Source organism: Aspergillus pseudoviridinutans, assembly GCF_018340605.1.
Source record: "Aspergillus pseudoviridinutans IFM 55266 DNA, scaffold_5, whole genome shotgun sequence".
Lineage (NCBI taxonomy): Eukaryota > Fungi > Ascomycota > Eurotiomycetes > Eurotiales > Aspergillaceae > Aspergillus > Aspergillus pseudoviridinutans.
This window is the reverse complement of record NW_025091285.1, coordinates 355,275-377,140: the sequence shown is the minus strand read 5'-3', so window position 1 is coordinate 377,140 and position 21,866 is coordinate 355,275. Positions and strand designations below refer to the sequence as shown.

The window sequence follows — 21,866 nt, the reverse complement described above, 5'->3', positions numbered from 1 at the left end:
GGAGCTTCTTCTTGAAGCATATTTACTGGGTGATGTGAGTCTCAACTTGGCCGTTCTTCTGTAAAAGTTCGTTAGTACTCCTCCGACACTGAGTAGTCGAGAAGACTTACCAGCTTGCGAGTGTACTTGACACCAACGTTGGTCTTGCTAGCCGCATCGTAAGGGACAGGGCTGGTGTAGTTGTAGGTAGGAGCAAAGTCCTTGTAGGTCTTGTGAACAGCCTTCAGGATGCCGTGACCGGCAGAGCATGATCCCTTGGTCAGGGGAACGGGCCACTTCGGCGAGTAACTGCTGGTGGAGAGGGGACCGGGGTAGCTGTGGTTGAGGTAGAGGTTGCTGGTATCAACTTCCCAGTTGACGTAGCCGGTCTTCTCGGCGACAAGGCTGAGCAGGTTGGCACCGCAGTCCCAGCGACCAAGGGATGGCAGACCCCAGTTGGCAGACAGGGAAGCGATCACGGAGTAATGGTTGTAGTAGGTGTTGTCCTCCTTGCCAATCAGGTTCTTGGGGACAGCACCACCAAGCAGAATGCTGTAGATCTTGTTGCCGATCTTGTAGGTCGAGTTCTCATCAAAAGTGAGGAGGATCAGAGTGTCCTTGGTGAAGTACTCGTTCTCAAGCAGCGCAGACAGGAAGTTCCAGGACCAGGTACCGGCAAAGGTGATGTTGGTGTCGTGAGCATCGTTGGTCATGTTAGGGGTGATAAACATGTGCTGGGGAAGACGGTGGTTCTTCAAATCATCATAGAAGCTGGTGAAGTTCTTGATCTGACGGAGTCTGGTGGCATCCTGAGTGATAGAGTTGAACAGGATCGCAGGGTTGTGCTTGCGCACGTAATCATTGGGGCCGGACTCGGGGTACCGGAAGCCCTGGTAGCCAGGGTAGGGCAGGTGCTCCTGATATTCTCCCCAGGCGATATTCTTGGTGTCGAACAGGTCGGCAATCGTAGAGACGTTGGCAGGGACCTGGTTGAAGTTATCGTTGTCCATACCGAAGTTATCACCACCAGCGGAAGAGCAGTAATTGGGCTCTGAGGGATGAGTGACGGCCCAATAGTTGGTCAAAAGAAGACCCTTCTTGGCCAGGGCAGACATGTGAGCATCAGCGGCAGCGCTGTCATAATCCTGCGATATTGAACTGGTTAGTGTAGTTCTGGCAACTAGAGTTCAGCAGTGTGTCACATACGGTATTTTCCAACCAGATGTTGACAAAGCGGTTGAAGGCAAGACCCTCGACATTGGAGACTGGGGAGTAAGGCTGAACAGTAGCCTGAGCGGCTTCAATCTCCGCGGCAGAAGGATATTGCTCAGAGGAAGTCTGAGCTAGAGCGACCGACAGGCCTCCAAGGAGGGTCACGAGAGACTTGTTAGTGAACATAGCGCCTTACTGTCTCTGTGGGAGGTCTGGAAGTAATTGGAATCCGATCGGGGGAGTCTAGCTGTATTGCCTCGAGCTGAGGCCGACAGAATCTTTATATACCCATGGATGCTCCTGCTCGGATCATAAGGTCCATCAAAGTCAACCAACAAACTTGATGGAGAGGTGCATACAGGAGGAACGTTATTGGTCCATCTCTGCAGGGCCGAACTCGCTGGGTGACATTCCGCCAGAAAGTGGTTATTTCCGAGAATTATTTCGTATTCCCGAAGCCGTCAGTGCGCCCGCTACCATTTCTGTCGATGACAATCTCCTGGGACGACTGCACGTTGCGGCCACATTATCAGCGACTGGACATACAAGATGACGCTAATAACGGGGTGGAAGTGGAGATTTGGAGACTGAGCGTTGGAGCAAGGAACACAGTCCCACTCGGGAGCGCACGTGCGGTGATTGGCATCAACCAGCGGTGCCTTCAATCCTTCCTTGGACCATTCTATCCGGCAATTCATCGTGCCATTGACCACTTGCAGCTTAGCGATGTTCGCTAAACATAGGTACCGAGTTGTGGTTGTCCTGTGCATATCAGAACTCCAAGCTTTCCAAGCTTTGCTGAAGAATTCTTGTCTTGATTGGCGTCGCTTAAGTCGGCATCTTGTTTAGCTTCGGCTTGGAATATGAAGGACCAATTGCCTACTGCATATTACCTACCGGAAGATGAGATATTCATGCATGAAGCATACTGGTGTCTTGGGGATTTGTGAATCCAGAAGCCTCGCCTCTTCTGCATCGTCGATTTATCGTTCACGTTGCGGCAGAGATGACCCACAGCGAAGATAAAGCTCTTAAGATCCACCGTACCTGGCATATCTGACTGATAATCAAGCATACCATGGTGCTTACGAGTTTGATGAGATTGTAAATGTTATTTCGGTCAAATAGTCCAGGGTTTGCTGAACCGGTGAGGGCCTGAACCGCTCAGTCGCTACGTGTCAGGGACGTTGGCGAAATCAAGTTGATAATTAAAATCTATCATCAAGTCGTTGCATATTTTGCGACAGATCTATCTACACCCCATGCATGACAAAGTAGATCATCTTCATCCGCTAGAAACTCACAAACAAAGCACGGTCTATATCGAGCCAATCATCTAAGCGAAAAACTTGGCCTCGCCATCCTTGAGCTTGCCGGCGTCGACCAGTCTCTTAACCTCCTCGGCCCACACGCCCTTGACGGCGGCGGCATCCTTGCCAGCAGTAGTGAGGCGCTCGGCCAGAGCGGCGAGCTCCTCACTATCGATCTTGCCCATGATGACGTCGACGTCAGTCAGGACAGAGTCGACCTGAGCGGGAGAAGGCTCGCCAGACTCGGCAAAGTAGTTGACATCCTTGACAGAGCCCTTGAGAATACGCTTGTTCTTCTTAGCAGCGTTCTTGGCAGCTTCCTTGGCCTTCTTGTTCTTCTCACGCTCGGCCTTGGCGGCCTCTTCGGCGTCCTTCTTGCGCTGCTCCTCCTCGAGACGAGCCTTCTCCTTCTCCTCAGCCAGACGCTTGGCCTCGGCCTCCTTCTCGAGACGCTTCTTGTCCTTGCCAGCACGAGCCTGCTGGCGGAACTTCTTGATTCTCTCATCCTGAGCAAGGCAGTCGTCAACTAGGTGACGTAGACGGGCGATATCCTCGCTCTTGCGCTTGCGGCGGGCGTTGGCGTTCTTCTTCTCAACGTGACGCTTCTGGTCACGGTTCTCGTTGTCATCGGGAACATCCTCATCCAGGTACTCAAATGTACGCCAGCTGTCAAAGTTGTACCAGAAGTTGTAGAAGGTCTCAACCTCCTCCTGGGTGCTGTTCTCGTCACCCAGCTGAGGGACGGGCTGAACCTTGGAGAAACGTCCTTCAGCAACGAAGACAGGGCCCCAGGCCTTGTAGAAACCGCGCTTTGCAACCTCCTTCTTGGAAGGGGGGTCAACGTCAGCAGCCTCATCGACGGAGTCGAACTGACGACGCTTGACGGGGTCAGTCAGCAACTCGTGGGCCTTCTGGATACACTTGAAGAAGTTATCGTTCTCGTCGCGGTCTCCCAGGGCAGCCTTCTTGTCGGGGTGGTGGCGGAGGACCTTCTTGCGGTGGGCGCGCTTGATCTGCTCCGGGGTAGCACGCCAGCGGTACTTGGACAGACCGAGAACGGCGTAGTGATCTTGGGCCTGTAGAGGTCAATATCCATTTTAAGAGTGAGATAAAATATGAATGAACGAACCTTCCAGTCCTTAGCATCTCTGGACAGCATCATGGGGTCCTCAGGCTCGGAGATCTCGTCATCATCATCATCCTCAGTCTTCTTGACATTCTGCTGGGCCTGGATTCTTTCGTCCTCGGAGAAAGTACGGTGGTGACGCTTCTATAGACTTGTTAGTCGCACCGATCGAAGCAAAATGTTGCAGAAAGGATACGAGGGTGCTTACTCTGCGAGCATGGGCCAAGAAGTGAGGGCCGACGGGCTCCAGGTTTCTCTGCGTGGTGGCAGACAGAGTGCCAACGGCCGTGAAATCCTTCTCGGCGCTCCAGGCCTGGGGAAGGGCCGGGAGAGTAACATTAATGACCTGAGAAGCCATTGTGATAATCCGAAGAGGAAAAGTATCCGTAACTTCGAAAAGGGAAGAAGAGGGTGAAAGACGAGGTCTAAAGTTGTGTGCCGCTGACGATCGACGACGACGAAAAATGCAAGGCAATTTTATTTTTTCTGCCCCGACTTCCCGCCCCCGCCTGGACCAATGGACAAGCGGGAGTTTCGGAGGTCATTGATCGAAGATAGATGTTCGAAGACTAGGACGTCAATTTCACCTTTGATTTACATTCAAGTTACTTTCAATCCGATTTGAAACATTTCGATACGTGTCATCCTTGAAAAATATCCGTTTCTTTATTATCCCAAGAACAAACCGAGGAACGGAACGTGATACGAAGCGCCACATCACCGTTAGATAGAAGATCGATCTACCTTGAATACTTCAATAATCACTCTGAAATCTGAAATCATGGCCTCGCAAACCGCAGTTTCAGCGCGCAGCGCCTACCGACAGATCCTCCGTGCCACCCGCATCGCCTTCCAAGGTCAGTTATCCAGCTGCAGTGGCTCGCATCCATCAACTAACCATTCTCATAGACGACTTCCGTGTTCTGGTCGCTGCTCGACAGGAAGCCCGTCGCCAGTTTGACGAACACCGCCGGGAGGGGATTGACACGCCAATGCAGATCAATCACGCCAAAGAGGTGGCCACTATTCTACGACACAACATTGTACAGGGCGTGAGAGATAGTAAAGACGACAATGCCAAATGGGGTACGTATTGCCTATGATTGATGCGTTTGCTGCTGCACGGCGTACTTGAACCTGAATATTTTAAGCTGCATTGCATGTGCTAACTTCTGAGTTGCATAGAGCTCCGTATTCACGACGATATCGAGCGTGGAGACAATGACACGATCCGGGTTGCTGGGAAGCAGGTCAAGGTTGATAAGCCGTGCTCCGCATAATTGGGTCGACAGTGAACATCTTATGGGGATTGGATATTGTGCTATCATGTTTGGAATGGAAGGGTGATAGCAGAAATCTTGCATTTGCAATTTGTATTATAGTATACCCATGCTTTCCTCACCTCCTGGCGTCTCTTGGGGTATTTTTCTCGAAATTAGAATGCATAGCTAACAACGCCCGCTTGAACAAAATGTACAATGCCTTTTAACCAGGTTGCGATACAAATAAGCCCAAAAATCGGAATTGAGAAGTCAAGGTTCAATCGCCCGATAAGCTCGAGTACTGGACCTCCCCACTGCCTGGGGGTGGTGCCACGAGAAGGCTCTGTGGCTTCTCTGTCGTAGCCTCACCAGCAGCTGTGATTGCTCTCTGTCCTGACTCTCCACCCTTTTGTGTCTGGGCCGTCATGCGACCCTCACGAGCATTCTTCATCCGCTCCTCTCTGTCCATGTTGTCCAGAGGCTTGGGTTTACCCCACCGCACCCGCAACGGACATCCCTGAATAACGGCCTTGCCCTGGCAATGCTGCGCGGCGGCTTCTGCGCCCTCTCGAGTCGCAAAGTTGATGAAAGCACAATGAGCGCGGTGTGAACAGATCAAAGACCGGAGCTGACCGAACTGTGTGAAGAATGCTCGGAGTGTGTGTTCCGGAAGGTCGTCCTCAACCCCTGTCACAAAAAGTGATGTGATATTCGGATCCGCAGGAGGCAGGTAATCTTCGGGAGATGGGGGGATCTGAGCAGTGCCAGGAAATGGACGGCCAGCGCGACCACCGCGCATATTGCCCCGGCCTCGGCCAGGCAGTGGTGTTCCTCTTCTACTCTCGCTCGTCCGAATAGGCCCAGGTCCGTTTCCGTAGCGGCTGTGTACGACCGGAGCGTCGGTGGGTTGTGCCTCAGTCGATCCATCGGATGGGCCTTCGAGTTGCTTCCGAGGTTTTCTGTAGTACGGTTCGCTGTTTGCCAATCTGCGCAACAGCTCGCGCGCCTTCTCATCTGTCTTCTCGTACGCTTCGACCGCCCCACGACCTTCTTCGATCTCTTTCTCGTGTTCCTGTGCGTAGTATTCACGGTTGATTGAGCTCTCCGGGCCGGGAGCGACCATCTTCAAGGCGGCGTCGCGGACAACGATCGGGAGACCAAATGATAGATCAAGCATACAGCACTGGCAGCAATTCTTCAGGCGCGCGCAAGTGAGGCAGATGGTGGTTCGCTTGGTACGTGCCGTTCGGTCCGCCTTCCAGCGAAATATGGTAAAGGGACGTGTACACTACATCATCGTTAGTAGATATTTCCATACACAGAGCAGAAGGTGCAGCTCACAATTTTACATTCAGCACCATGGTCCTCCTTGAGCATCTGAACGTAAGGATTGTCGGGAAGGCAATTCTCGCAAACCGAAGGGAAGTCGGTGGACTCCCAGCCCGACCGGTTCAGGTCTTGTTTAATCTGAGGCGGAGGCATATTGTGATTATATAAGAGTAAGGCAGATTCCACTCGTCGGCTCACTGATAGATCAGCGATAAGCTGCGGTTGCAGACGAACCGAAAGAATATGCGTTGAAGCGATGGGCAGAAGAGAGCAACGTTTATCGATAGCCTTCCAAGTTTGCTCATATTCTGTGGCTGACAGTGGCTAGGTATATTACGTAAGGATTCTGGTCATGTGACTTCTCGCCAGTGAATCGAGCGAGTCTGGAGCCTCCTCCAACAATCGATATCGAACATTTTTAGAAGTATCTGCCATCTGCGGGGTTCGGCAGTGAGCACATCTTGGAACTCCTGTAAAATAAAAGTCGAAACATCACCGACGTAAAGGTCTGCGGGTTCAAGCGAATTCATCCCAACGGATACGCAAATACGAAGGATACGCTATGCGCAATACGCAACACGACGGATCGGATCCCTTAGATCTGCCCCGATGCCCAAGGCCAGACCCGTCTCGGAATGGCCTTGGTCCACTTCGCAGCCACTCTCGGAGCACCACTTTCTCCGGCTAGATCCCCAGACAGCCTTTTCAGGTTTAGCGTCCACTTATTTTGGCTTACTGGACAGGTACCGCCGCCGTGATTGGCCTGAGGCTTCTGTCAGGACTCGCAATTCCGCCTCCTTTATTTGCTCGAACCGGGATTTTTGTCTCGCTGGCAATAATCACATTCACATTCCCCCTTCCTTTTTTCCCTTCTGCCTGGTCCGTTCGCTTCAAGATTGTGATCTTGTGGATATATTTACCTTCAATTTTCCCACTTGGGCCACTGTTTGATTCTCTTCTTTTCTGCACGACTTCATTTCTGCGATCAGTGATCCACCCCTTTTCCACTCTTACCACGTCCAAAATCCCAATTGCTATCAGCCATGGCCCCCGCTACTTTGGAACAGGAGAATCACACGCGCGATGCCGAGTTCAATCGTGCAATGCACGGAAAGTCTGCCCAGGCTCGGGGTGGCTTTGCTGCTCTTCGTGGCAAGGACTCTGCTGCTCAGAAGGCCGCTGTAGATGAGTACTTCAAGCATTGGGACAACAAGTCCGCTGAAGAGGAGACAGAGGAGACTCGCGCGGTGAGTAGACCATCTTTGTTACTATGTGGGATTCTAGCCTAATTGTTGCTTCTGAATAGGCCCGCCGTGCCGAATATGCCACATTGACCCGACAGTATGTCCTAGAACCCTGAGCTTCGGAACCATTGGACTATTCTAACGTCGCTGCAGCTACTACAACCTGGCCACGGATCTTTACGAGTATGGATGGGGTACTTCGTTCCATTTCTGCCGCTTCGCCCAGGGCGAACCCTTCTACCAAGCCATTGCCCGTCATGAACACTACCTGGCTCACCAGATGGGCATCAAGGAGGGTATGAAGGTCCTGGATGTCGGCTGTGGAGTCGGCGGACCTGCCCGCGAGATTGTCAAATTCACCGATGCCAACGTGGTTGGACTGAACAACAACGATTACCAGATTGAGCGTGCGACTCGGTATGCTGAGCGCGAGGGATTGAGCCATAAGCTCAGCTTTGTCAAAGGCGACTTTATGCAGATGAAGTTCCCTGACAACTCGTTCGATGCCGTTTACGCTATCGAGGCCACTGTCCACGCTCCTGACCTCGAGGGTGTCTACAAGGAAATCTTCCGTGTATTGAAGCCCGGTGGAGTTTTCGGTGTCTACGAGTGGCTCATGACCGACGCGTACGACAACGACAACACGGAGCATCGCAAGATCCGTCTGGGTATCGAGCTGGGTGATGGTATTTCCAACATGGTCAAGGTCTCGGAGGGTCTCACTGCCTTCAAGAACGCCGGTTTCGAGCTGCTGCACAACGAGGACMTCGCCGATCGCCCCGACGCCATTCCGTGGTACTACCCCCTGGCGGGATCGTTCAAGCACATGACCTCGCCTTGGGATTTCCTCACCATTGCCCGTATGACATGGTGGGGTCGTGGTCTCGCCCATCGGTTCTGCGGAGCTATGGAGACTATTGGTCTCTTCCCTAAGGGCACCCAGAAGACTGCCGACAGTCTTGCCATTGCCGGTGACTGTCTGGTCGCTGGTGGTGAGAAAAAGCTCTTCACGCCCATGTATTTGATGGTCGGACGCAAGCCCGAGTAACGAGTTACTTTTACACGAATTGCCTGTACAAACATCTGCCCTGTGCCTGCATCCTGAACTTATAGACGTGGCTGTCTAACCATTTTAATTCTTTTTTCCTTCTACCTTTTTTCTCAATTTTCCATTCTGTTTGTCTTATTACTGCGTTCCGCTGCTGGGATGCTATGCTGTCCTTGTTTTATGTCCTGCCCATCTTCGCAGAAGGTGTATGTTTCACTACTGGGTATGCGCTGATGGTAATGATTTCCGTTTCCCTTTGTTCATTGTATGCTAGACTTAACATGAGACCTGACTATGTAATTGGCCCGTAATTGGGAATTATTAAAAGCATACTTCATACTTGTTTTCCATGCTGATAATCAATTTCGTTAGCTGACAACTTTAACTAGTAATGATAGAATATATAAATATTCCGCTAAACCACTATATGGATATGATATCATAATCTCTCAGATAAACGGCACTGTTACTGTAGGATTTCAGCTAGCATCAACAGGAAGAACACCCGTTTTAGTCAATCCACAGAGTAGCTGCAAGGGGGATCGAATACGTGGGCTTCCTAAAACATATGCAAGGATACCTTATGAACTCTAATAATAGTGGAAACTGAAACGATACTATATTTCCATGCTCGTGTAGCCAGAAGCAGGAGGACACCCTAGAATCAGATACAAGTAGTATAAGAAAGTATGACAAATACACTCAGAGGACACAGTTCACCTATTGTAATTTGTTGGTATTTCTACCATCTATTTCAGTTTTCTACAATTAGAGATGCAGCACCGCACGTGCCTTTTATGGTTGCTATGGCAGAGGGTGTCTTATCATTCTGGGTACATATGGTGCCACAACATATACACATGTAACATGATTCAGAACTTGACTACTCCGTACACCCTGCATGATTTTAGCCGTCGATCAACCATGCTTAGTGAGATGATTCTCGACCAGTCAGTGTTCCCGCATATCTTACTTGTTCTCTTTCATACTAAGGACAACTGTTAATTAACTATTGATATTTCTTTATGGCGTTAGTTGTACCAGAACAATGATATGAAGTATGACGCAGTCATTTAGGCTGAACATCCTGTGCTTAAGTATGATGAGGCTACACTAAGGTTGCATCAATGAGACTGATCCATGGCACATCTCGCAAATCCTTCGGTAATCGAAGCAGGATCATTTAGTACCTGAGATCAAAGTTACACCAGCCGCGTCATACACCGCTTCACCTCATCAGCGTTGTGATCGATCTGAATTGGGTTCATGAGACATACGTGATCCCAGCGAAATATGACGCACGGAGTGATGATGAGACTGAACAGATCAACAGTGAAAGGGCAATGGCTAACATCGTACTCCGAACGAACAGCGAGATTGAGAACCGACTCTTAATTCCGCATTTTCTGTGGGAGGAATTAACTATGTTGTTGTCCCAGCAAAGTAAGAAACACAGCTAGCCGGAATTAAGGGCGACGGAGAACGGGGGCCAGCGCTCGGACATCCGGGGTGGTAAATATGGGGATTGCAAAGACCATGTGCCGTTCTCAGCCAGGAATTCCATCATTGACTTTCCACCAGAAGCCGGACGCTGCACGTCATGTTTGCGGCAGTATTAATATCTCTGGCCTTTCCTCGACCTTTTACAATTCATATCTTTCAATTACCCATGTCTTTGCGACGACAATCACCTCATAACCATGATTGAAGGCGGCAAGTCTGGAGGTAACAGCACCGAGTCTTTCTTGACGGAGACTAAACCCTCGCCCTCCACCTCCACCGCCTCGGTTGGCTTCTGGGATCCAGCCTTACAAGAGACCCGCAAGCGAATCATATTTCTCTGGGGTCGGACAGGTGAGTCGTCTTAGGAGTAATTTTTTTGTCCCTAAACCATTGAATGCAAACTAAAAAATTTAAATTATAATAGTTTTGGGATTGTGTGTTTTTATTCTCTGTGTTCTTTCGCTCTACTGGGCCGTCCAATTCCGGTCGGAAGACAGACTGCACACTTTGACTGTCTGGGTGGTCGATTTCGACAACCAGGTGGAACCATACAGGAATGAGAGCATCACGCCCATCGTTGGACCAGCTGTGACAGATGTCGCGAATCGGCTCATCAAGTCGGATACGGAACACGTGGGATATGAGATCAGATCTCCGGCAGACTTCAACTATGATCCTTGGGCGGTCCGGCAAGGGGTCTATGATGAACATGCATATGCCGCAATCATTGTCAACCCTAATGCTAGCACTCTCCTGTATGATGCCGTGACGAACGGCCACTCGTCCTACGATCCCAACGGCGCTGCTCAATTTGTAGTCATCAGCGCGCGTGACCAGGCCACATATTCCAACTATATCGAGCCGGCCTTGTCCTGGTTCCAGCTGGAAGTGCTTGCCGAGTTTGGCCCCAGGTGGATTCAGACTCTCACACAACAGTCTGTGGACATCTCTCGGGTGCCGCAGGCTGTCAATCCGGCAATTGGGTTCTACAAAGTTGACCTTCGACCGTTTGGCCCGGCTGCTGTGACGCCGTCCGTGACCATTGGTCTGATTTACCTGATCATTATCGCTTTTTTCAACACTCCATTCCTCATGCCTGTTCATATGCAGTTCATCAAGGGGGACCACCCGCCGCTGAAAAACTCGCAGTGGCTCATCTGGCGTCTGTGTTCGAGCATCGTGGCCTACTTTTTCATGTCGTTGTTCTATTCCTTTGTCTCGCTGGCCTTCCAGATCCCGTTCAGCAACAGTCCAGCCCCGGATACGTTGCCTGCCGACAATGCTAATGCCTACGGACACGGATCGTTCGTGGTATTCTGGATGCTGAATTGGGTTGGCATGACTGCGCTTGGACTACCCTGCGAGAATATGGGGATGATCCTCGGGTTTCCCTACAATGCACTATTCCTGATTTTCTGGGTCATTACCAACGTCGCCACTGGCTTTTACGCGTTGGATCTGGCCCCTGGATTCTTTGCTTGGGGTTATGCCTGGCCTTTGCATCGCAGTAAGTCTTCCGTCATTCGAATTGCCCTGCAGCTGTCTAACTCGTGTAGTTGTCGAGGCGCTCCGGACTATTCTCTTCGGCACGCATTCACGAATCGGACTCGACTTTGGCATTCTGTTTGCGTGGATTGGAGTTTCTATCMTATTATACCCATTTGCCGCATTTATCATGCGCTGGAAGATGAAGCGAGGATTATAATCCTCTACTACAAAAAAAAATGCATAGACTCAAACTCAAATTGTATATTCTAGATACCTCTCAGCAACATAATGTATTGACTGTGGCCATACTCAGTATGGCAGAGATCTGATCACGTGATCTCGCCTACTAGATAGCTCCTACTATTTATATAATAGTAAACATACTTCTACATAGTAATAAAATTAATAAATATCTTTATATCTTTCACTCCCTATTTACTTATTCTATAGATTATAAGCCTAGAGCCTCTTAGAGAGCTCTAGGGAATTATTCCTAAGTTCTTTCCTTAAGTTAATTTACTTTTAAAAGCCTCTTTTAGGCTAGATATTCTGCCTAAAACAGAAACCATCCTTTTATTATATCTATAGGCCCTGGCTCTGCCTATATAATATTTATTATATTTAATTATCTCTAGTAGTTGCCCCTTAGATATATCTAATACCTTATTTTTTTTCTTTAAATATATCTAATACTTTATTTATTTATTTAAATCTCCCTGTAAGATGTCTTAAGTAGATCTCTATAAGCTACTATTACTTATAGGTATAGATACCTTCTAAATCTAGTCTAAAGCTATTAAGATATACCTATATAGTTAGAGGGTATAGTATATAGTAAATAGCTTATATATAAGGCTATAGCTACTACTAACCTGGCCTAAAGTAAGTATATTAGAAGATATAAGATAGTATAAGAGAATTAAGAAGGTAATTCTAGATTAGGATAAAACTAATAATAAAGTATATAGAGCTATATACTCTACACTATCCTATACTATTAGATATAAAGTAATTAATTTAGAATCTTCTAAAGCTATTTAGGAATATCTTAATAATAAATATAATATAATAGCTAATATATAGTCTTTTAAGGGACTGTAAATAGCTATTAATATAGTATATAATAACTATAATAGAGTCTAAGATTATATATTAAAACTATCCCTTATACTAGATAAGTTTAATTATAGCCTTAGGGAAGGTAAGCAGCTTCTAGAATTTATTAAGATCTAATTCTTACTCTGTAATCTTAGTAAGATATAAGAGATATTCCTTATATCTTATCTTAATAGTTATTATAATAAGAGAACTACTATATTTGATAGTATTATATAGATTCTTATCTAGGAGGAGATATATATAAAGTTTAATATATCTTCTGTAAATATTATAAAAGTATAAAAAGGGAAGAAGCTTGCCTAGAAGGATAATAGTAATTCTAAGAATAAATTAAACTAATTAAATTAGTCTAATTCTAATTTAAATAACTAGAAAGATTCTAATGGCAAGGTTCCTTAGGAAATAAGAAAGAACTAAAAATACTATTATTATAGTAAAACAGGCTATAAGAAGCCTGACTACTAGGAGTTAAATCTAGATAAGAAGCCTAATAATAAGAAGACTTTATCTAATTAATTAAATTAATTAAATCATGCTAATTATCATTATTATACTTATATAATAGGTACTAATAATATAATACTAAATAGCTAGTATATAACTACTATAATACTTAAAGAAATAATACTTACCCTCTATACTATTAATAATAATAAAGATAATAAAGTCCTTACCCCTACTAATAATAATTTAATTAATAAAGAAGGCATCCTTACCTTATAATTAAATAAATAAGATATTAAAGATATATAGATAGTAATTATTACTATTAATCTAGCTCTATACTTATATACCTATATTAATATTTAGATTATTAATTCCAGAGCTACTAAATACTTTATTATAATACTTATAAACTTTATAGATAGCTTAAGGAAGCTATATAAATAGAGAATAAAGATAGTAATAGAGTAAATTATATATTTTAATTTAATTAGGGATATTATTTTACATCTAGTTTATCTAGGTGGATATACTAGATGTGTTATTATTACTAATATTCTCTATATCCCTAAGGTAGTAGTTAACCTTTTAGGCACTATTTAATTAGGCTGTAAGGGTCTAGGGGTTAATCTCCTACTAGATAATATTATAATTACTTACTTATTAGATTAAATAATTATTAGATATAGAGATATTATCTAGAATACTTATATTCTTTACCTTATAGGAAGCAACATAGTGATTAAAGCTAATAAGCTAGTTAAACTAACTAAGCTAGATATACTATTTAAAACCTAGCTAATTATATTCTCTTATTATCTAGAGAGAGATAAAGATTAGTTATTTACTCTATATAAATATAAGCTGCAAGAAGATTATAAGTAAACTAAGTAAGAATTAGTAAAACCTTATTATAATATTAAATCTAATATCTAATCTAGATAGCAGTTCCTGAGTAAGTAATATATACTTATTTTAGATCTACTATATAGTAATTATGCTAGCATATATATACTAAAGAAGGATAAAGTTAATTTAATAATATAGTATTACTATTTTATATACTTATTAATTCTAAATATTATCTATATATCTAAAATAGTTAATAGAATGGATATTAAGGGACTAACTATACCTAAATATACCTATAAATCCTATATAGTAGCTAATGCTATAGTCTATAAGGGATATATTACTATATCTCCTATTAAGTAATATAGGGAATATATCTTTATTAATATTAGAGGTAGATATCTTAATATAGTAGATAATTTTATTACTAGCACATACTATTAGATGCTTATAATAGATTAATTTAACTATTAGGTAATACTTTAATTACTTAAATATAAATATCTTACTTAGAAACACATCAAACTCTTTATTAAGGAGGAAGAATATACTAGTATTAAGATTTAAACTATCTATATAGATAGTAGTAGTAAGTTTATTAAGAAGGAGCTTCAGGCCTAGGCTAGAAGTAAATCTATTAAATAGGAACTTATAGTACTATATACTTATAGCTAAAATCCTATTATAGAATATCTTATATATACTATTCTAATAAAGATTTATACTATTATTAATAATAAGACTATTCTATATAAACTCTAGGGAGAGATTATAAAGGGAGTTATTCTAATTAAGAATATTTTACCTATTTAAGGTAAGAATATAACTCTATATAAGATATACTTTAATAAATATCTAGATATTAGCTCTTTGCAGATCTTAGGCTTAGTTAGATATCTTACTATTACTAATAAAATAAGATCCAGGCAGGGTATTATAAAGATTAATCTATATACTATTTACTACTACCTAGTTAGCTATACTAGCTTAGGTAAGTAGTATATTATCTAGATACCTATAACTAATAAAGTTAAATATGCCTATAATATTATTTTTAAGGAAGGAAGTAATCTAGATCTCTATAGTAATCTAGATAATAATTATAGTAAATTTATTTATTTACCAGCTATTCTACTAACTAATTATAATCTAAATAAGATTACTAGTAATGATAATTCTGATTAAGATATTATTAGAGACTAGAATCTAACTATACCTAATCTACTAAGACCTAAGGATAGTATTCCTATACTATAAATATAAGTAGAAGCTAATCCTAATATTACTAAGGATACTAACTTTCTATATAGAGGCCTGTTTAGTAAGCTAGTAGAAGATCTTCTAGATTATTCCTAGCTAGAAGTAATTTAGCTTATAGAATAGGGGGTGCAGTATATTAATACTAAGACTATAGAGAAGTATATAAAGAATTATATTATTACTAGGCATACTTATATAGGTAATGATTACACTAATATTATTAAACCTTCTTCTTTTAAAGAGGCTATTAAATCTCCTAAGGCAGAAGACTAGTAGAAGATAATAAAGATTAAGATTAATAACCTTATTAAGTAAGGCACCTAGGTATTTAAGGCTCTACCTTCCAGCTATAAAGCTATTAAAGAATATTAGGTATATAAAGTTAAGATTAGTACAGATAATAAGATTATCTAATTTAAGGCTAGATATATTACTAAAGGCTATGCCTAAATACCTAGAATTAACTTTAACTAGATATTTTCCCCTACTATAAAGCCAGCTACTATCTACCTATTCTTTATACTTATAGCTATCTTAGGCTATTATTATATTAAGGCTAATATTAAGCTTACTTTCCTGTAGGGTAAGTTCTTTAATAGTAAAGTTATCTATTTAAAGTAGCTATAAGGTTTTAATAATAGATCTAGATATATATATAAGCTACTACTTCCTTTATATAGATTAAAGTAATCTATATATATCTAGTATCTTATATTCTATACTAGAGTTATAAAGATTAGATTATAGCTATCTAAGGTTAATAAATACCTCTTCTTTAATACCTATAGTATACTCCTTATCTTATATATTAATAATATAGAGATTGCTGGACCTTCTAAGCAAATTACTAAGGAGGTATATAAGGCTATTAGGAAACTATTTAATATTTTACTTATTAGCCTAGCTAGCTATTATCTAGGTATAAAGATAGACCTGGATATTAAGAAGAGATAGATTAAGCTATCTTAATATACTTATTTTTAATATCTTATTAATATATTTAATCTGTATTCAGTTAAAACTATAGTAATACCTATAGAAGAAGATACTTAGCTAGTTAAATCAGATTAGCCTATTAGATATAATCTTAAACTTAAAGAGAGATATAGAGTAGGAGTTAGTTTAGTTATATATCTAATATTATAGACTAGGCTAGATACTGCTTTCACTATTAGAAAGCTAGCTAGATATACTATAAATCCTAATAAAATATATTATAAGCATCTTATCTATCTTATTTAATTCTTCTATCAGACCCTAGATATTAGAATTATCTATAAGCCTTATAATATAAAGGATATTATACATAAGCTAGGCATTATTATTAGCTATATTAATACTGATTATATAGGCTATATTAATATATACTATTTAACTACTAGATATATCTTTATATTTAGTAATAGACTAATCTTATAGGCTTCTAAGCTATAATTAGTTATCTCTCTATTAACTTATAAGGCTAAATATACTATAATTATTTATACTATAAAGGAAGCTATCTAGCTTACCTATCTCCTTAAAGATATTAGTTTTAATGATGTATGGCCTATGTAGATTAATACTAATAGCTAACCTACTATAAATCTAGCTTATAATATATAGTTCTATATATGTAGTAAGTATATTAATATTAATTATTATTAGATCAGAGAAGTAATTATTAAGAAGTAGGTCTTTTTATAGCATCTTTTGTTAGATAAGATAATTACAGATCTTATAATAAAGCTACTTAGTTATCTAAAGTTTAATTAATTCTTTAAGGTACTAGGCTTAGCCTAGCAGAGCACTGTGAATAGTAGATCTCAATACTATGATTATAGATTAACTGCCTAATTAGGAAGTGGCTACAACCTCATTAATCAAATCTGGGGGTGTGTGGCTATACTTAGTATGGCAGAGATCTGATCATATGATCTCACCTACTAGATAGCTCCTACCATTTATACAATAGTAAACATACTTCTACACAGTAACAAAATTAATAAATATCTTCATATCTTTCACTCCCTACTTGCTCATTCTATATTGACTTGGTTTGCCTAGCCCATCTACAAGACATGTACATAGTGTACAACATATACTCCGATCAGAGAGCAGGAACAGCTAATCACTTGGCTGATCGGGCTGCTCCCCCATCGCCTGCAATTTATCCCTCGCCTGCTTCTTCCCCATATCCGTCACGTTGGGATTATGCGTTGCCCTGTTCAGCATCAGCATCACCAACACTCTCATTCAACTCTCATCGAAAACTACATACGCCTTCAACCCCCTCTTCACATTCGACGCATGGCGCTCATCCTCGCTCGTGCTGGTGGCTTGACCACTCTCGTATCTATCGAGCTCCTGCTGCGCGTGTTGCTTGGCCTGGTCCGAGACGTTTGGGTTCCGGAGGGTGCTGCGACTTGTCAGTCTACGTCTTTTTGTGGGAATATGAGGCGTACGCTTTGTATCCCCTCATTACATTCTCGGGGTCGCGGCCTTCGCTGGGCTCGCGGCTTCGGCTTCGTGCTCGGGGCATGGTTTAGTGGTGGTGTTGGTTGATGGTGTAGTAATGGATGTATCATATATCATGTATGTCTCCTGAGTTGCGGTGTTGGACTTAGGGGTTTAAGTAGCTCGAGGAGACGCCACTGCATCTTATCATGATGATGTTGTGCTACGCTACGTGCTACGTCCCATGTGTGATGATGAGTGTATGACATGATTGTGTTCCGTGGTTGAGGGTAGTTCCTTTACCTTATAATGCTATGTATTTGGATAGTGTCAGTGATGTCGCACGAAACGTGGCTATGGAGATGTTGTATGATAGATCCATCATAGATGAGATGTAGCGATATGGATTACTCGAATAGGAATTGTACCTGACGATCAGTATTAGTGCGTATACCCGTCTCCATTTCCACATGGCTGTGGGGAATAACAGGTCTCGATATATGCATATCTATACTGCAGATGTGATATCAAGTCCAGCTTGTAATCACTGTTTACTCTGTATACCATAGGTAGTGTATACAATTCATCATGCCAATCGGAAATCTACTCCGACTCGCCGCTTGCATCAGCCCTTGTTCCAGCCAAGGCGGACTTCGGGACAGATGTCCGTGAGGCCTGTTTCATCACGTGTGGCTTCAGAGGATGGTAGCACCTTGGCAAGTGCTTGTTCTGCTTCAAGCTACACTGCCATGGCTGTAGTGTACTTGGCGACAAGGAAGGCTTGTCAAGCAGATTCTGACATTGAAAACTAGCAATAATTCTAAAGCAATGGAAGTCCAGATTCAATGTCCGTCGCGGTGATCCCCGATTGCGGCAGGTAAGCCTGATAACAGGCAAGGCACACACTTCCCGCGCTAGGCGCATATCCTCCATTAGAATGTTTCATACCAACTGGGTGAAGTGGCCGAGGCACGAGCACTCCTTCTTAGAGCGAAACTAGGCACTCCGTGTACAGCTGCAAACCTTCTAGAACATCTTTTAGTCCACGTGCGTATGGCCTCGCCCCCAGCGCAAGGGATGGAATGTTGGAACGCAGAAAATTCTTCGCCCCTTCTTCTTGAAATCCTGCATCAGCATGGCGCCTGTATCATGATCTCTTTGCTTGTGAATGGCTGATATTGCCACACTGCTTCTGCTGTTCCAGGGTCGACGCCCGAACAGGTTGTGTCTAGGAGGTCCAAGTCACTTGCGTAGTGTAGTGTAGAAAGACAGCACGTGCGACAACCGCAGCGTCTCATTCATTGGCACGATGAGATGCTAGTTCGATGTCATTTGTATGTAACCTTGGAAGCAGTAGTGAAGCAGAACCTAACTAGAGAGCATGAAGTGGCTTCAGATAGTGAGACTGGGCAAGCCATCAGATGCCCTGGAGGCATCGATTTCTTGGCATGGCTGTGGGTCCCTGGCCACTCAGCACGGCGGAACTGAGCATGTTCTGGAGTACGGTGTTCTGATTGGCTGTATATTGACTGTATATTTTCCGAAAGGTTTGCAAGCTCGGACGGCCCGAACCAATCAGAGACCGGATTCTGTACGGGTTAAATGACCAATTCAGCAACGCTTAGCAAGAGTAAAAAAGCAAGCGTCGGCCGTCTGGGCAAAGGTCTTGATGAAGCTTAGGTGAGCTTGGGTCGCGATACTAGTGGCTCCCTGACTTTCTCGCAGGCGTGTAGAGTGACATGCCTTAGTCACAGGAGTGGTTGACACGAACATGGCGGGGTCCAGATTCACTATCGTGGCCCGACTCGCGGTCTCGATTCGTTGCAGCCATCGTTTAATCTTGTTCACGGGCTTGGAGCCAAGTAAGCTAAAAAAACGCCTGCATCTGTGTCGTCTCTGTACTCTTTGTACATAAGGGGGTCGATCCCATCTTTGACACGAAGTTCCTTTGAATCCTTCCGAGGACTAGGTTCGACGACTCTGAGTCCCCTGCCTGGCGTGGTCTTTTCATTTAAATATACATCTTTAATACTTTCCACTCTCCTTTAACCAACCTCAGCCATGGCTTCTACAGAAGGCGGCAACTCCGCCTTCCGGAACTACAACAATGAGTTGGCTCATGTGGAGGATCCCCGAGAGCGTCGTCGTCAGGCTCTGGCCGAGATTGACAATGCCAAGTTCGGCTGGTACCACGTCCGCGCCGTCGTCGTTGCCGGTGTGGGTTTCTTCACTGACTCCTACGACATCTTCGCCATCAACCTGGCCTCCAGCATGCTGGGTGTTGTCTTCTGGCAGGACGCCAAGTCCAACCCCGGCAAGACGCCCTCGACCGCAGATACTGCTATCAAGGTGTCTACCTCTGGTGGTACGGTCATTGGACAGCTATTTTTCGGTTGGCTTGCGGATCGCATCGGTCGTAAGCGCATGTACGGTATTGAATTGATCATCATCATCATGGCCACTCTGGCTCAGGCTCTCTCCTCGGACTCGACTGCTATCTCCATCGTTGGTATTCTCATCTTCTGGCGTGTTATCATGGGCATTGGTATCGGTGGCGATTACCCTCTGTCTTCTATCATTACTTCTGAGTATGCTCCCCTGTTTGAACGTTCGCTGCTGTTGGACTTCCGCTGACATGGTTCCTTGTTCAGGTTTGCTACCACAAAGTGGAGAGGTGCCATGATGGGTTCCGTCTTTGCCATGCAGGGTTTCGGTCAATTCGCGGCGGCCATCATCGCTCTGATTGTTACTGCTGGCTTTAAGGAATCTCTGGAGACTGCCAGCTCCGTGGGCAAGTGCTCCGGTGTCTGCCAGCTTGCTGTCGACAAGATGTGGCGTGTGGTCATCGGTTTCGGTGCCGTCCCTGCCTGCATCGCCCTCTACTACCGTCTCACCATCCCCGAAACCCCCCGCTACACTTTCGATGTTGCCCACGACATTATCAAGGCCGACGAGGACGTCCGTGCCTATATGACCGGCAAGCACGAGGGTCACCCCGACGAGGTCCGCCGCCAGTCTGTCCTCCAGAAGCACGGCGGTGACGTGACCCCCAAGGCCAGCTGGGCTGATTTCTGGCGCCACTACTTGCAGTGGAAGAACGGAAGTATCCTGCTTGGTACTGCTGGTTCTTGGTTCTTCCTCGACGTTGGTAAGTCTCGTCACCTGCCGAGCTAGCTTTGAAATGATATTAACTTTCAATAGCGTTCTACGGTCTTGGTCTCAACAACTCTATCATCCTGAGTGCTATCGGCTGGAGCGGCGGCAAGAACGTCTACGAAGTCTTCTACAAGAACGCCGTCGGTAACCTGATCCTGATCTGTGCGGGTGCCATCCCCGGCTACTGGATGACCGTGGCCACCGTCGACACCATCGGCCGCAAGCCTATCCAGCTGGGTGGCTTCATCATCCTGACCATTGTCTTCATCGTGATCGGTTTCGCCTACGACCCCCTGTTGAAATCCAACAACGGTCTGCTGGGTCTGTACGTCGTCGCGCAGTTCTTCTTCAACTTCGGCCCCAACGCGACCACCTTCATCGTGCCTGGCGAGTGCTTCCCCACCCGCTACCGGTCCACCTCGCACGGTATCTCCGCCGCGTCCGGCAAGGTCGGCGCCATCATCGCGCAGTGTGTGTTTGGACCTCTGGTGCACAAGGGCTCCAATGACCCGTCCAAGTCCCCCTGGCTCAACCACGTCATGCAGATCTTTGCTCTGTTCATGCTGTGCGGCTGCTTCACCACTCTGCTCATTCCCGAGACCAAGCGCAAGACCCTCGAGCAGCTGTCCGGGGAGGAGTTTGACACTGATACCCTGGTGCAGAACTCTCCCATGATCCAGGCGGAGAAGAAGGACAACGCGACCGTTGCCGCTGTCTAAGTAAATGATGATGTTGGATAAATGACTGCTATGTCATGACTGTGAATAAATCCGTGCCTATGGCCGTTCCTTTGTTATAGATACCATAGTTAATGTACTTTAATCAATCATCTGCACGTACATCTGTCATCTGTCCACGACATCCGTAGTAAGTACGCAGCACGCAGTACTACACTCAACCCATCCAGAACCAGAATAAAGATACAGATTAAATCCAAGTCGCATGAAAGAAAACTACAGTCTCGATTTTTATTATTTCATTCCAAACCGAGTTAGGGCAAACGAGAAGGTCAAGTGGCGTTGTGGAATTTTATCCTTAAATACCTCGACTCCCGTCCCCAACATTCTCGCACTCTCTCCTCCACCTCCACCTACCTCC

General features: G+C 44.4%; 8 protein-coding genes across 8 annotated transcripts; 4 read left to right on the top strand and 4 right to left on the bottom strand.

Annotated features, from left to right (window-relative positions):
* Positions 1–22: 22 nt before the first annotated feature.
* Positions 23–1,377, bottom strand: Asppvi_007227 (putative acid phosphatase; the record flags this gene model as incomplete). Its single annotated transcript, XM_043303118.1, has 3 exons — positions 23–58; positions 111–1,124; positions 1,186–1,377. The coding sequence occupies 3 exons, from the start codon at positions 1,375–1,377 to the stop codon at positions 23–25; spliced, it is 1,242 nt and encodes a 413-aa protein (XP_043159053.1).
* Positions 1,378–2,527: 1,150 nt separating this feature from the next.
* Positions 2,528–3,985, bottom strand: Asppvi_007226 (putative ribosome associated DnaJ chaperone Zuotin; the record flags this gene model as incomplete). Its single annotated transcript, XM_043303117.1, has 3 exons — positions 2,528–3,577; positions 3,631–3,771; positions 3,836–3,985. The coding sequence occupies 3 exons, from the start codon at positions 3,983–3,985 to the stop codon at positions 2,528–2,530; spliced, it is 1,341 nt and encodes a 446-aa protein (XP_043159052.1).
* A 423-nt stretch (positions 3,986–4,408) lies between these two features.
* Positions 4,409–4,907, top strand: Asppvi_007225 (LYR motif-containing protein; the record flags this gene model as incomplete). The annotated part of the gene is made up of 3 exons (XM_043303116.1): positions 4,409–4,484; positions 4,537–4,713; positions 4,813–4,907. The coding sequence occupies 3 exons, from the start codon at positions 4,409–4,411 to the stop codon at positions 4,905–4,907; spliced, it is 348 nt and encodes a 115-aa protein (XP_043159051.1).
* Positions 4,908–5,166: 259 nt separating this feature from the next.
* On the bottom strand, positions 5,167–6,371 carry slt11 (Pre-mRNA-splicing factor ECM2; the record flags this gene model as incomplete). Its single annotated transcript, XM_043303115.1, has 2 exons — positions 5,167–6,177; positions 6,231–6,371. 2 exons carry the CDS (start codon positions 6,369–6,371, stop codon positions 5,167–5,169), a joined length of 1,152 nt encoding a protein of 383 aa, XP_043159050.1.
* An 890-nt stretch (positions 6,372–7,261) lies between these two features.
* Positions 7,262–8,510, top strand: erg6 (sterol 24-C-methyltransferase; the record flags this gene model as incomplete). The annotated part of the gene is made up of 3 exons (XM_043303114.1): positions 7,262–7,465; positions 7,525–7,559; positions 7,616–8,510. The coding sequence occupies 3 exons, from the start codon at positions 7,262–7,264 to the stop codon at positions 8,508–8,510; spliced, it is 1,134 nt and encodes a 377-aa protein (XP_043159049.1).
* A 1,700-nt stretch (positions 8,511–10,210) lies between these two features.
* Positions 10,211–11,718, top strand: Asppvi_007222 (SNG1 family protein; the record flags this gene model as incomplete). Its single annotated transcript, XM_043303113.1, has 3 exons — positions 10,211–10,364; positions 10,438–11,520; positions 11,570–11,718. The coding sequence occupies 3 exons, from the start codon at positions 10,211–10,213 to the stop codon at positions 11,716–11,718; spliced, it is 1,386 nt and encodes a 461-aa protein (XP_043159048.1).
* Positions 11,719–17,282: 5,564 nt separating this feature from the next.
* On the bottom strand, positions 17,283–17,697 carry Asppvi_007221 (Con-6 family protein; the record flags this gene model as incomplete). Its single annotated transcript, XM_043303112.1, has 3 exons — positions 17,283–17,379; positions 17,437–17,574; positions 17,621–17,697. 3 exons carry the CDS (start codon positions 17,695–17,697, stop codon positions 17,283–17,285), a joined length of 312 nt encoding a protein of 103 aa, XP_043159047.1.
* Positions 17,698–19,673: 1,976 nt separating this feature from the next.
* Asppvi_007220 (acid phosphatase pho5) lies at positions 19,674–21,487 on the top strand (the record flags this gene model as incomplete). Its single annotated transcript, XM_043303111.1, has 3 exons — positions 19,674–20,200; positions 20,264–20,760; positions 20,814–21,487. The coding sequence occupies 3 exons, from the start codon at positions 19,674–19,676 to the stop codon at positions 21,485–21,487; spliced, it is 1,698 nt and encodes a 565-aa protein (XP_043159046.1).
* Positions 21,488–21,866: the final 379 nt, after the last annotated feature.